The sequence below is a fragment of the Salvelinus alpinus genome, chromosome 31, assembly GCF_045679555.1.
Source record: "Salvelinus alpinus chromosome 31, SLU_Salpinus.1, whole genome shotgun sequence".
In the NCBI taxonomy this organism is placed as follows: domain Eukaryota; kingdom Metazoa; phylum Chordata; class Actinopteri; order Salmoniformes; family Salmonidae; genus Salvelinus; species Salvelinus alpinus.
This window is the reverse complement of record NC_092116.1, coordinates 36,517,840-36,531,973: the sequence shown is the minus strand read 5'-3', so window position 1 is coordinate 36,531,973 and position 14,134 is coordinate 36,517,840. Positions and strand designations below refer to the sequence as shown.

The following is a 14,134-nucleotide window of genomic DNA, read 5'->3' as shown; positions in this document are numbered from 1 at the left end:
CGCACAAACATACACACCTGTGTGTGTGTGTGTCGCAGGAACGGGAGTTCCCGTTCGGCTTTTTTCGACTGTGTGTGTGTGGTGTGCTGCTGTGACTTGATGCGCATCCTGCCCCAGAGGCAGCAGTGGTATGGTTTCACTTGGCTTGGGGGTTAATATCTCAGTGCTCTGTCCCCAAAGGCCCAAACGTGTCGTTTTTTGAATTGAGTATTTTAATCCGTATACGTGTGTGAGCGATGACTGATATCTATCGTTATTACCAAACCCGTTCGCTCCGAACCCGGAACAGCCCGTAGAGTTGTCTGTTGGCTATTACGGTCGGTGAGCTCGCCACATTCTTGTCATTTTCTGCGTGCTTGTCATTCAGGCCGGTTAAGGTGCGGTTGGTTAGAAACGGTATGGAGGAAAGGGAGTGGAATTATTATTATTATTATTTTTTTAATTCATATCACGTTCTCCTTTAAAAAAAACAACGCTATAAATACTCCAGTTTTGGCATTCACTAATCTAGAAATGTTTTTTTTTTGTTCGAGTGAGGTGATAATAATCCGTTTCCTTTTTGAAATCCATTCATAACCAACTCTTGATCAAAGTCAAATGTTTTGGATATTTCAACCGTTTAAACTCCCCTATAAGGAGTATTGGTAGCTGGTGGCAGCAGACAGTGAGTTGATTAGACTACAGCTGTGTGTTTATATTTTCCAGTCTTCTGTCACCCTCCACCGGCTCACAGAGACAGGGAGTAGCCCACCTTATACACTGTAAATACAACGTCAGAGCCTGGTAGGAAACACAACTCACGGGGTTGGATTGTGGTTGTTTTGGTTAGGGTGTGGAGCTTTATGTTGGAAGTATGCTACGTGTATGCTAGTTTGTGACTTTCTGTTTGTACTGGGGCTTAACTTTTCTCCCTCTCTCCATTCTCTCTCCATTCCTCCATCTCCCTCTCTCCATCCACCATCCCCCCCCCCCTCCATCTATCAGATGAAGAGGAAGTTGGACCATGGACCAGACGTCAGGCCGTTCTCTTCAGGCAAGAAACACTGCAAAGGTTCCAACTACCTCAGGTAACACCCCCCCCCCCCGCCTCGGGTAACACGCCCTCCCCCTGCCTCGGGTAACACGCGCCGCCCTGCCTCGGGTAACACGCGCCGCCCTGCCTCGGGTAACACGCGCCGCCCTGCCTCGGGTAACACGCGCCGCCCTGCCTCGGGTAACACGCGCCGCCCTGCCTCGGGTAACACGCGCCGCCCTGCCTCGGGTAACACGCGCCGCCCTGCCTCGGGTAACACGCGCCGCCCTGCCTCGGGTAACACGCGCCGCCCTGCCTCGGGTAACACGCGCCGCCCTGCCTCGGGTAACACGCGCCGCCCTGCCTCGGGTAACACGCGCCGCCCTGCCTCGGGTAACACGCGCCCCCCGCCTCGGGTAACACGCGCCCCCCGCCTCGGGTAACACGCGCCCCCATGCTCTCCATATAATTCCGTCTCTCTAGTGTGAGTCATATCAACTCATTTCTTCAGGTACTATGGGTAGCAGAACGTCTGATAAATCATGAGAATGAAAGATATGGTGTTGAACATTTTCCTTGTAAGATAGAAACACTCTGGTTATTACGAATGCTTTACCCCCCCCCCCTCTCTCTCTCGTCCAGTGATGTACTGGGCCGTTCTCACTACCCTCTGTAGTGCCTTATGGTCAGATGCCGAGCAGTTGCCATACCAGGTGGTGATGCAACCAGTCAGGATGCTCTCGATGGTGCAGCTGTAGAACTTTTTGAGTCTCTTGAGGGGAGGGGGGGGGGGGGTGTTCTCGTGCCCTCTTCACGACTGTCTTGATGTGTTTGGACCATGATAGTCTGTTGGTGATGTGGACACCAAGGAACTTGAAAAACTCTCGACCCGTTCCACTACAGCCCCGTCGATGTTAATGGAGGCCTGTTTGGCCCGCCTTTTCCTGTAGTCCACGATCAGCTCCTTTGTCTTGCTCACATTGAGGGAGAGGTTGTTGTCCTGGCACAACATAGCCTATAGGGAGGAAGTCAGAGAACTGGCAGTCACGTCGTTGTCGGTGTTCAGGCCTACCACTGTTGTGTCGTCAGCAATCTTAATGATGGTATTGGAGTGGGTGAACAGAGAGTACAGGAGGGGACTAAGCACGCACCCCTGTGGGTTCCCGGGGTTGAGGATCAGCACGGCAGATGTGTTGTTGCCTACCCTTACCACCTGGGGGTGGCCCGTCAGGAAGTCCAGGATCCAGTTGCAGAGGGAGGTGTTTAGTCCCAGGGTCCTTAGCTTAGTGATGAGCTTTGTGGGGACTATGGTGTTGAACCCTGAGCTGTAGTCAATGAACAGCATTCTCACATAAGTGTTACTTTTGTCCAGGTGGGAAAGGGCAGTGTGGAGTGCAATAGAGATTGCGTCATCTGTGGATCTGTTGGGGCGGTTTGCGAATTGGAATGGGTCTAGGGTTTCCGGGATGATGGTGTTGATGTCAGCCATGACCAGCCTTTCAAAGCACTTCATGGCTACAGACGTGAGTGCTTCGGGGCAGCTATCATTTAGGCAGGTTACCTTCGCTTCCTTGGGCACAGGGACTATGGTGGTCTGCTTGAAACATGTAGGTATTACAGACTCAGTCAGGGAGAGGTTGAAAATGACACTTACCAGTTGGTCAGCGCATGCTCTGTGTACACGTCCTGGTAATCCGTCTGGCCCCGTGGCTTTGTGAATGTTGACGTGTTTAAAGATCTTGCTCACATCGGCTACTGAGAGCGTTATCACAGTCATCCAGAACAGCTGGTGCTCTCGTGCATGTTTCAGTTTTGCTTGCCTCGAGTGAGCATAAAAGGCATTTAGCTCGTCATATATCATTTTATTGTTTGCAAGAATTTTGTTTAATGATTTCTATTGAAAACAAAGTTTTGAATCTGGTGTTTTGTGTATCAGTTCATAAACCATGTGACATGGAATCGGTACGTAAAAAAATCTCCTCCCAACTGGCCCCTCCCTCCAATCTATATGGCACAGCTGTCAATTTTTTTAAATCCTTAAATTAAACTGGTATACTTTTTTAATTATCACAATTTTCTTGAGACGATTTTGGTCTTTAATGCCGACAGACAAGTTCCTTACTTTCTCCCCCTTCCAGTTGGTTGTAATTTTGGGTAGAGCAGCGATTTCCATATATTTATGTTAGATGCATGTGTGACAACTCCTCCAGTCCTATTTATGATATCATTTACGAAGATTATACCCAAAAAAAATTCATCACAAAAAATGGTTTATTATCAATTAGTATATTTGAGTTTAACCATAATATCTGTTGTAATATTTTTTCTGTCTTTTCTGATTAAACTGTAATTGCAACCAACTTTCTATGGCTTGTTTTAAAAATAGGGATATTTTGGAGATTTCAATGATATATTTAAGTGAATGGTTGTAATCTGAATAAAGGGGAAAAGGCCATTCTTGAACACTGTAAAGACATAAGCTTTACTTATGTCCTGGAGAACCATTTCGGGTTTAATTATAGTTTGTTTTATAACTCAAGCCTTTAGTGAGAAGTCCAATGCTTGAATATTTAATAACTTCTGCCCTCTGAATGCATGTTCGTTATATAAATAGGCCCATTTTAAATTTGTCTAGCTTGCCATTACAAGTGAAATTGAATATTTTTTGCTCATATAATTTACCATTTTATTAGTTAACTACACGGTAATGTAAAAGTTATATTTTTTAGTAATCCAATAAGTAATATAGTACATTTATCATAATTTGGTTGTAACCTCCAGAGAGGTTAGAAAAATTATCTCGATCCTCTGAGGCTGTGGAGGGATTCAGATTGTGGTTTTAAATGAATGGTGTGAGGCAGCCTAGTGGTTAGAGCTTTGGACTAGTAACCGAAAGGTTGCAAGATTGAATCCCCGAGCTGACAAGGTAAACATCTGTCGTTCTGCCCCTGAACAAGGCAGTTAACCCACTGTTCCTAGACCGTCATTGAAAATAATTTGTTCTCAACTGACTTGCCTAGTTAAATAAAGGTGTGTAAAAAAATATATAAAAATCATCAGTTCACAATGACACCTTTTGTGTTTAAGCCCTGGATTTCTAGGCCTTTGATATTAATATTGAATATGATTTTTAACAGCTAACATTTCGATGGCCATAATAAATATATATGCTGATAGTGGACAACCTTGTTTAACTCCTCTTGACAGTTTAATACTTTCTGAGAAGTAGCCATTTATTTACTATTTTACAGCTAGGGTTACTATACTTAACTTTACCCTATTTATTTAAGAATAAGGGGTTACTAGGGTTACTATTGTTACCTAAACACATAGGTGGAAAAAGTACTCAATTGTCATACTTGAGTAAAAGTAAAGATACCTTAATAGAAAATGACTCAATTAAAAGTGAAAGTCACCCAGTAAAAGTATTTGGTTTTAAATATACTTCATTATCGAAGTAAATGTTATAACTAAATTATACTGAAGTATCAAAATTAAATGTATAATTAATTTCTAATTCCTTATATTAAGCAAACCAGACAGCACCATTTTATATATTTACAGATAGCCAGGGTCACACTCCAACACTCCAACATCATTTACAAAGGAATAATTTGTGTTTAGTGAGTCCGCCAGATCAGAGGCAGTAGGGATGACCAGGGATGTTCTGTTGATCCAGTGTTTAAATTGAACCATGTTCCTGTCAAAATGTAATGAGTACTTTTGGGTGTCAGGGAAAATGTAGTAAGGTATAAGTTGTCAAAAATATAAATAGTAAAGTACAGATACCCCCCCCCCAAAAACGACTTAAGTAGTACTTTATTTTTACTCAAGTACTTAACACCCCTGCCTATACATAACTTTAACCCATTTATATGAGATTCTCCTATATGTAAATTCTAGTCGTACTTGATCAAAATCCTTTTCAAAGTCGGCTATGAAAACCAGGCCTGATTTCCCAGATTCTTCAGTGTTCTATTGTTTCCAGTACTTGTCTTATATTATCTCCAATGTCTCGTCCATGTAAAAAAAACTGTCTGATTAGGATAAATAATATCCGACAATACCTTTTTTAATTCTAATTCTCAACCTCTCTTTCTCATGTTCTCTCTCTCTCTCCAGTCCCGTTCCATTCCAGACCACGCCCACTACCTTTGGGGACCTGCGAGCAGCCAATGGGCATTCAGCCCAGCGGAGACGTGTCACCTCAGGCCCGCCCCCCTCCGGCCTACAGGACTGGCTTCACACCTTCCAGGTGAGAGAGAAACACACCCGGCCCTCTCTCATAAACTGAGAAGTATCGCTTTACATTTCCTGTCTCTGACTCTGCTGCGGCGTCTCCCCGACAACCACTAACTACAGCCATTAAGCCCTGGGAACCTGGAGGGCTTTACAAACAGAGGGAGAGAGAGAAGTGCTTTCTGGGATGGAGTGATGCGATTAGAGGAGAACCAACCTCAGCTAATTAAATAATTAAACACCTCTCCTCCCTCCAGCACCACCTCCATTCATTTTCCTCCTGCTAGGAGGCAGGATCAAATATCTGGTGAACAGCTCTGTGGTTCTGGACCCTCTGTGGTTCTGTAGTATTAATGAATGGTGAACAGCTCTAGGGTTCTGGACCCTCTGTGGTTCTGTAGTATTAATGAATGGTGAACAGCTCTAGGGTTCTGGACCCTCTGTGGTTCTGTAGTATTAATGAATGGTGTACAGCTCTGTGGTTCTGGACCCTCTGTGGTTCTGGACCCTCTGTGGTTCTGTAGTATTAATGAATGTTGAACACAGGAAGGAATGTTTATCTTTCTGATTCCCAGTGTTCCATCTTCCACACGTAACCAAAATAAGTGTTAAACAAATCAAATTATATATATTTGAGATTCTTCAAAGTAGCCACCTTTTTAACCTTGCTGACAGTTTTGATCAAATATGTATTCCTGCCCCTCCCCCTTTAGGCGTGGAGTGGTCCTGAGCGTCTATTGGCTCTGGATGACTTGATTGACAGCTGTGAGTCCAATCAGGTGAAGCACATGATGCAGGTTATTGAGCCTCAGTTCCAACGAGACTTCATCTCCCTGCTGCCCAAAGAGGTGAGAGGACACACACACACACACAGGAAGGACACACACGGTCACGGGACGGACACACACGCTCACGGGACGGATATGCTCTCACACACACAGGAAGGACACACACGCTCACGGGACGGATATGCACACCACACACACACACACACACACACACACACACACACACACACACACACACACACACACACACACAGGAAGGACACACACGGCTCACGGGAAGGATATGCACACACACACACATCCTGTAGTTGTCCTGTATGTCCTGATGTTGATATGAATGTGTCTCTCCTGTAGTTGTCCCTGTATGTCCTGATGTTGATATGAATGTGTCTCTCCTGTAGTTGTCCTGTATGTCCTGATGTTGATATGAATGTCTCTCTCCTGTAGTTGTCCCTGTATGTCCTGATGTTGATATGAATGTGTCTCTCTCCTGTAGTTGTACCTGTATGTCCTGATGTTGATATGAATGTGTCTCTCCTGTAGTTGTCCTGTATGTCCTGATGTTGATATGAATGTCTCTCTCTCCTGTAGTTGTCCCTGTATGTCCTGATGTTGATATGAATGTGTCTCTCCTGTAGTTGTCCCTGTATGTCCTGATGTTGATATGAATGTGTCTCTCCTGTAGTTGTCCCTGTATGTCCTGATGTTGATATGAATGTGTCTCTCCTGTAGTTGTCCCTGTATGTCCTGATGTTCCTGGAGCCCAGAGATCTGATGCTAGCTGCTCAGACCTGTTCCTATTGGAGGATACTGGCTGAGGATAACCTGCTGTGGAGGGAGAAGTGTCGGGAGGAGGGTACGTCTTTACACGCACACACATACACACACACACACACACACACACACACACGTAAAGACACACACTGGCGTTTATATTAAACTACCTGAGCAAAAGCCATAACTCTTCTTTTAATATAGACACACACACACACACACACACACACACACACACACACACACACACCCTGACCACTCCTCCACTCTGCAGTGTTGCAACAGCCTATCACTGCGTCAGTCTGTGAGTAGCACTGGGCTCTCTGCCAGTCAGCTAGGATTCACCGCTAACATAACAGCCATACCAATGGAATGGCAGCTAGCATTAGCATTACAGCCATACCAATGGAATGGCAGCTAGCGTTAGCATTAGCATTACAGCCATACCAATGGAATGGCAGCTAGCGTTAGCATTACAGCCATACCAATGGAATGGCAGCTAGCGTTAGCATTACATTACAGCCATACCAATGGAATGGCAGCTAGCATTAGCATTACAGCCATACCAATGGAATGGCAGCTAGCATTAGCATTACAGCCATCCCAATGGAATGGCAGCTAGCGTTAGCATTACAGCCATACCAGCGGTAGCATTACACACACATACTGTATACAAAAGTATGTGGACACCCCTTCAAATGAGTGAATTTGTCTATTTCAGCCACACCCGTTGCTGACAGGTGTATAGAATCAAGCACACAGACATGCAATCTCCATAGACAAACATTGGCAGTAGAATGGCCCATACTGAAGAGCCCAGTGACTTTCAACATGGCACCGTCATAGGATGAAACCTTTCCAACAAGGCAGTCAAATGAATGCCCTGCTAGAGCTTCCCAGGTCAGACAGGTGGAGACATCTAGGAGCAACAACGGCTCAGCCGCGAAGTGGTAGGCCACACAAGCTCACAGAACAGGACCGCCGAGTGTTGAAGCGCGTAAAAAGTCGTCTGTCCTCGTTTCCAAGACTCACCACAGAGTTCCAAACTGCCTCTGGATGCAACGTCAGCACAAGAACTGTGTGTCTGGAGCTTCATGAAATGGGTTTCCATGGCTGAGCAGCCACACACAAACCTAATATCACCATGCTCAATGCCTAGCGTCGGGTGGAGGGGTGTAAAGCTGGCCGCCATTGGACTCTGGAGCAGTGGAAACGTGTTCTCTGGAGTGATGGATGGACATATCTGGGTTTGGCAGATGACAGGAGAACGCTACCTGCCCGAATGCATAGTGCCAACTGTAAAGTTTGGTGGAGGAGGAATAATGGTCTGGGGCTGTTTTCCATGGTTCGGGCCCCTTAGTTCCAGTGAAGGGAAATCTTTACGCTACAGCATACAATGATATTCTAGAAGATTCTGTGCTTCCAACTTTGTGGCAACAGTTTGGGGAAGTTCCTTTACTGTTTTAGTACAAAGCGAGGTCCATACAGAAATAGTTTAGCAAGATCGGTGTGGAAGAACTTGACTGGCCTGCACAGAGCCCTGACCTCTACCTTACTGGGATTAATTGGAACGGCGACTGCGAGCCAGGCCTAATCGCCCAACCTCGTTAATGCTCTTGTGGCTGAATGGAAGCAAGTCCCTTCAGCAATGTTCCAACATCTAGTGGAAAGCCTTCCCAGAAGAGTGGAGGCTGTTTTAGCAGCAAAGGAGGGACCAACTCCATATTAATGCCCATGATTTTGGAATGAGATGTTCGATGAGCAGGTGTCCACATACTTTTGGTTATGTGCTATACAAACGAGAGAGCAGCTAGCATTATATTACCTCATACCAATGAGCTATAGGGGCTAGCGTTAGCATTATATTACCTCCATATCAATGAGCTATAGGGGCTAGCGTTAGCATTATATTACCTCATACCAATGAGCTATAGGGGCTAGCGTTAGCATTATATTACCTCCATACCAATGAGCTATAGGGGCTAGCGTTAGCATTATATTACCTCCATACCAATGAGCTATAGGGGCTAGCGTTAGCATTATATTACCTCATACCAATGAGCTATAGGGGCTAGCGTTAGCATTATATTACCTCCATACCAATGAGCTATAGGGGCTAGCGTTAGCATTATATTTCCTCCATACCAATGAGCTATAGGGGCTAGCGTTAGCATTATATTACCTCCATACCAATGAGCTATAGGGGCTAGCGTTAGCATTATATTACCTCATACCAATGAGCTATAGGGGCTAGCGTTAGCATTATATTACCTCCATACCAATGAGCTATAGGGGCTAGCGTTAGCATTATATTACCTCATACCAATGAGCTATAGGGGCTAGCGTTAGCATTATATTACCTCATACCAATGAGCTATAGGGGCTAGCGTTAGCATTATATTACCTCATACCAATGAGCTATAGGGGCTAGCGTTAGCATTATATTACCTCATACCAATGAGCTATAGGGGCTAGCGTTAGCATTATATTACCTCATACCAATGAGCTATAGGGGCTAGCGTTAGCATTATATTACCTCATACCAATGAGCTATAGGGGCTAGCGTTAGCATTATATTACCTCCATACCAATGAGCTATAGGGGCTAGCGTTAGCATTATATTACCTCATACCAATGAGCTATAGGGGCTAGCGTTAGCATTATATTACCTCCATACCAATGAGCTATAGGGGCTAGCGTTAGCATTATATTACCTCCATACCAATGAGCTATAGGGGCTAGCGTTAGCATTATATTACCTCCATACCAATGAGCTATAGGGGCTAGCGATAGCATTATATTACCTCCATACCAATGAGCTATAGGGGCTAGCGTTAGCATTATATTACCTCCATACCAATGAGCTATAGGGGCTAGCGTTAGCATTATATTACCTCCATACCAATGAGCTATAGGGGCTAGCGTTAGCATTATATTACTCCATACCAATGAGCTATAGGGGCTAGCGTTAGCATTATATTACCTCCATACCAATGAGCTATAGGGGCTAGCGTTAGCATTATATTACCTCATACCAATGAGCTATAGGGGCTAGCGTTAGCATTATATTACCTCCATACCAATGAGCTATAGGGGCTAGCGTTAGCATTATATTACCTCATACCAATGAGCTATAGGGGCTAGCGTTAGCATTATATTACCTCATACCAATGAGCTATAGGGGCTAGCGTTAGCATTATATTACCTCATACCAATGAGCTATAGGGGCTAGCGTTAGCATTATATTACCTCATACCAATGAGCTATAGGGGCTAGCGTTAGCATTATATTACCTCATACCAATGAGCTATAGGGGCTAGCGTTAGCATTATATTACCTCATACCAATGAGCTATAGGGGCTAGCGTTAGCATTATATTACCTCCATACCAATGAGCTATAGGGGCTAGCGTTAGCATTATATTACCTCATACCAATGAGCTATAGGGGCTAGCGTTAGCATTATATTACCTCCATACCAATGAGCTATAGGGGCTAGCGTTAGTATTATATTACCTCCATACCAATGAGCTATAGGGGCTAGCGTTAGCATTATATTACCTCCATACCAATGAGCTATAGGGGCTAGCGATAGCATTATATTACCTCCATACCAATGAGCTATAGGGGCTAGCGTTAGCATTATATTACCTCCATATCAATGAGCTATAAGGGCTAACGATAGCATTATATTACCTCCATACCAATGAGCTATAGGGGCTAGCGTTAGCATTATATTACCTCCATACCAATAAGCTATAGGGGCTAGCGTTAGCGAAGATGCTTGATGTTAGCCTATCAGTTCGTCATCCCCCCCCCCCCTCTATCTCTCTGAGTTTGTGATAATGCTATTGCTAAAGCCTCATATTTATGTTTTAATGTGTGTGTGTAGGTATCGAGGTTCTATGGCATGTAGCCTAGCGGTTAAGAGCCTTGGGTCAGTAACCGAAAGGTCGCTGGTTCAAATCCCCGAGCCGTCTCGCTGAAACATCCGTAAGTCGCGCTGGATAAGAGCGTCTGGTAAATGAGTATATTGTAATAGTTATTTAAACCCTGTGTTCCCAGGTATAGAAGAATCCCTGATAGTTAAAAGGAGGAAGACTCTAAAACCTGGGTTTCTCCACTCCCCCTGGAAGACTGCCTACGTACAACAACACCGGATAGAGAGCAACTGGAGGACCGGGGATATCACCTCACCTAAGGTATTATATAGAGAGGACTGGGGATATCACCTCACCTAAGGTATTATATAGAGAGGACTGGGGATATCACCTCACCTAAGGTATTATATAGAGAGGACTGGGGATATCACATCACCTAAGGTATTATATAGAGAGGACTGGGAGATATCACATCACCTAAGGTATTATATAGAGAGGACTGGGGATATCACCTCACCTAGGGTATTATATAGAGAGGACTGGGGATATCACCTCACCTAAGGTATTATATAGAGAGGACTGGGGATATCACATCACCTAAGGTATTATATAGAGAGGACTGGGGATATCACATCACCTAAGGTATTATATAGAGAGGACTGGGGAGATCACCTCACCTAAGGTATTATATAGAGAGGACTGGGGATATCACATCACCTAAGGTATTATATAGAGAGGACTGGGAGATATCACATCACCTAAGGTATTATATAGAGAGGACTGGGAGATATCACATCACCTAAGGTATTATATAGAGAGGACTGGGGATATCACCTCACCTAGGGTATTATATAGAGAGGACTGGGGATATCACCTCACCTAAGGTATTATATAGAGAGGACTGGGGATATCACATCACCTAAGGTATTATATAGAGAGGACTGGGGATATCACATCACCTAAGGTATTATATAGAGAGGACTGGGGAGATCACCTCACCTAAGGTATTATATAGAGAGGACTGGGGATATCACATCACCTAAGGTATTATATAGAGAGGACTGGGAGATATCACATCACCTAAGGTATTATATAGAGAGGACTGGGAGATATCACCTCACCTAAGGTATTATATAGAGAGGACTGGGGATATCACCTCACCTAAGGTATTATATAGAGAGGACTGGGGATATCACCTCACCTAAGGTATTATATAGAGAGGACTGGGGATATCACCTCACCTAAGGTATTATATAGAGAGGACTGGGGATATCACCTCACCTAAGGTATTATATAGAGAGGACTGGGGGATATCACCTCACCTAAGGTATTATATAGAGAGGACTGGGAGATATCACATCACCTAAGGTATTATATAGAGAGGACTGGGGATATCACCTCACCTAAGGTATTATATAGAGAGGACTGGAGATATCACCTCACCTAAGGTATTATATAGAGAGGACTGGAGATATCACATCACCTAAGGTATTATATAGAGAGGACTGGGGATATCACCTCACCTAAGGTATTATATAGAGAGGACTGGGGATATCACCTCACCTAAGGTATTATATAGAGAGGACTGGGGATATCACATCACCTAAGGTATTATATAGAGAGGACTGGGGATATCACCTCACCTAAGGTATTATATAGAGAGGACTGGAGATATCACCTCACCTAAGGTATTATATAGAGAGGACCGGGGATATCACCTCACCTAAGGTATTATATAGAGAGGACCGGGGATATCACCTCACCTAAGGTATTATATAGAGAGGACCGGGGATATCACATCACCTAAGGTATTATATAGAGAGGACTGGGGATATCACCTCACCTAAGGTATTATATAGAGAGGACTGGGGATATCACATCACCTAAGGTATTATATAGAGAGGACTGGGGATATCACATCACCTAAGGTATTATATAGAGAGGACTGGGGATATCACCTCACCTAGGGTATTATATAGAGAGGACTGGGAGATATCACCTCACCTAAGGTATTATATAGAGAGGACTGGGAGATATCACCTCACCTAAGGTATTATATAGAGAGGACTGGGGATATCACATCACCTAAGGTATTATATAGAGAGGACTGGGGATATCACATCACCTAAGGTATTATATAGAGAGGACTGGGAGATATCACCTCACCTAAGGTATTATATAGAGAGGACTGGGAGATATCACCTCACCTAAGGTATTATATAGAGAGGACTGGGGAGATCACCTCACCTAAGGTATTATATAGAGAGGACTGGGGAGATCACCTCACCTAAGGTATTATATAGAGAGGACTGGGGAGATCACCTCACCTAAGGTATTATATAGAGAGGACTGGGGATATCACATCACCTAAGGTATTATATAGAGAGGACTGGGAGATATCACATCACCTAAGGTATTATATAGAGAGGACTGGGAGATATCACATCACCTAAGGTATTATATAGAGAGGACTGGGAGATATCACATCACCTAAGGTATTATATAGAGAGGACTGGGAGATATCACCTCACCTAAGGTATTATATAGAGAGGACTGGGGATATCACCTCACCTAAGGTATTATATAGAGAGGACTGGAGATATCACCTCACCTAAGGTATTATATAGAGAGGACTGGAGATATCACATCACCTAAGGTATTATATAGAGAGGACTGGGGATATCACCTCACCTAAGGTATTATATAGAGAGGACTGGGGATATCACATCACCTAAGGTATTATATAGAGAGGACTGGGGATATCACATCACCTAAGGTATTATATAGAGAGGACTGGGGATATCACCTCACCTAAGGTATTATATAGAGAGGACTGGGAGATATCACCTCACCTAAGGTATTATATAGAGAGGACTGGGGATATCACCTCACCTAAGGTATTATATAGAGAGGACTGGGGATATCACATCACCTAAGGTATTATATAGAGAGGACTGGGGATATCACCTCACCTAAGGTATTATATAGAGAGGACTGGGGATATCACCTCACCTAAGGTATTATATAGAGAGGACTGGGAGATATCACCTCACCTAAGGTATTATATAGAGAGGACCGGGGATATCACCTCACCTAAGGTATTATATAGAGAGGACCGGGGATATCACATCACCTAAGGTATTATATAGAGAGGACCGGGGATATCACCTCACCTAAGGTATTATATAGAGAGGACTGGGGATATCACCTCACCTAAGGTATTATATAGAGAGGACTGGGGATATCACCTCACCTAAGGTATTATATAGAGAGGACTGGTGATATCACCTCACCTAAGGTATTATATAGAGAGGACTGGGGATATCACCTCACCTAGGGTATTATATAGAGAGGACTGGGAGATATCACCTCACCTAAGGTATTATATAGAGAGGACCGGGGATATCACCTCACCTAGGGTATTATATAGAGAGGACTGGG

At 44.0% G+C, this 14,134-nt stretch overlaps 1 protein-coding gene across 4 annotated transcripts in view; it reads left to right on the top strand.

Annotated features, from left to right (window-relative positions):
- LOC139561219 (F-box/WD repeat-containing protein 7-like) overlaps positions 1-14,134 on the top strand; it is a 57,870-nt gene that overhangs the window by 26,672 nt on the left and 17,064 nt on the right. For all 4 annotated transcript variants that reach the window (XM_071378179.1, XM_071378178.1, XM_071378180.1 and 1 more), the window contains 5 exons: positions 985-1,067; positions 5,135-5,267; positions 5,965-6,099; positions 6,772-6,895; positions 10,878-11,014. In XM_071378179.1, coding sequence (XP_071234280.1) covers positions 985-1,067; positions 5,135-5,267; positions 5,965-6,099; positions 6,772-6,895; positions 10,878-11,014 — 612 coding nt within the window. The remainder of the gene's footprint in view (positions 1-984; positions 1,068-5,134; positions 5,268-5,964; positions 6,100-6,771; positions 6,896-10,877; positions 11,015-14,134) is intronic.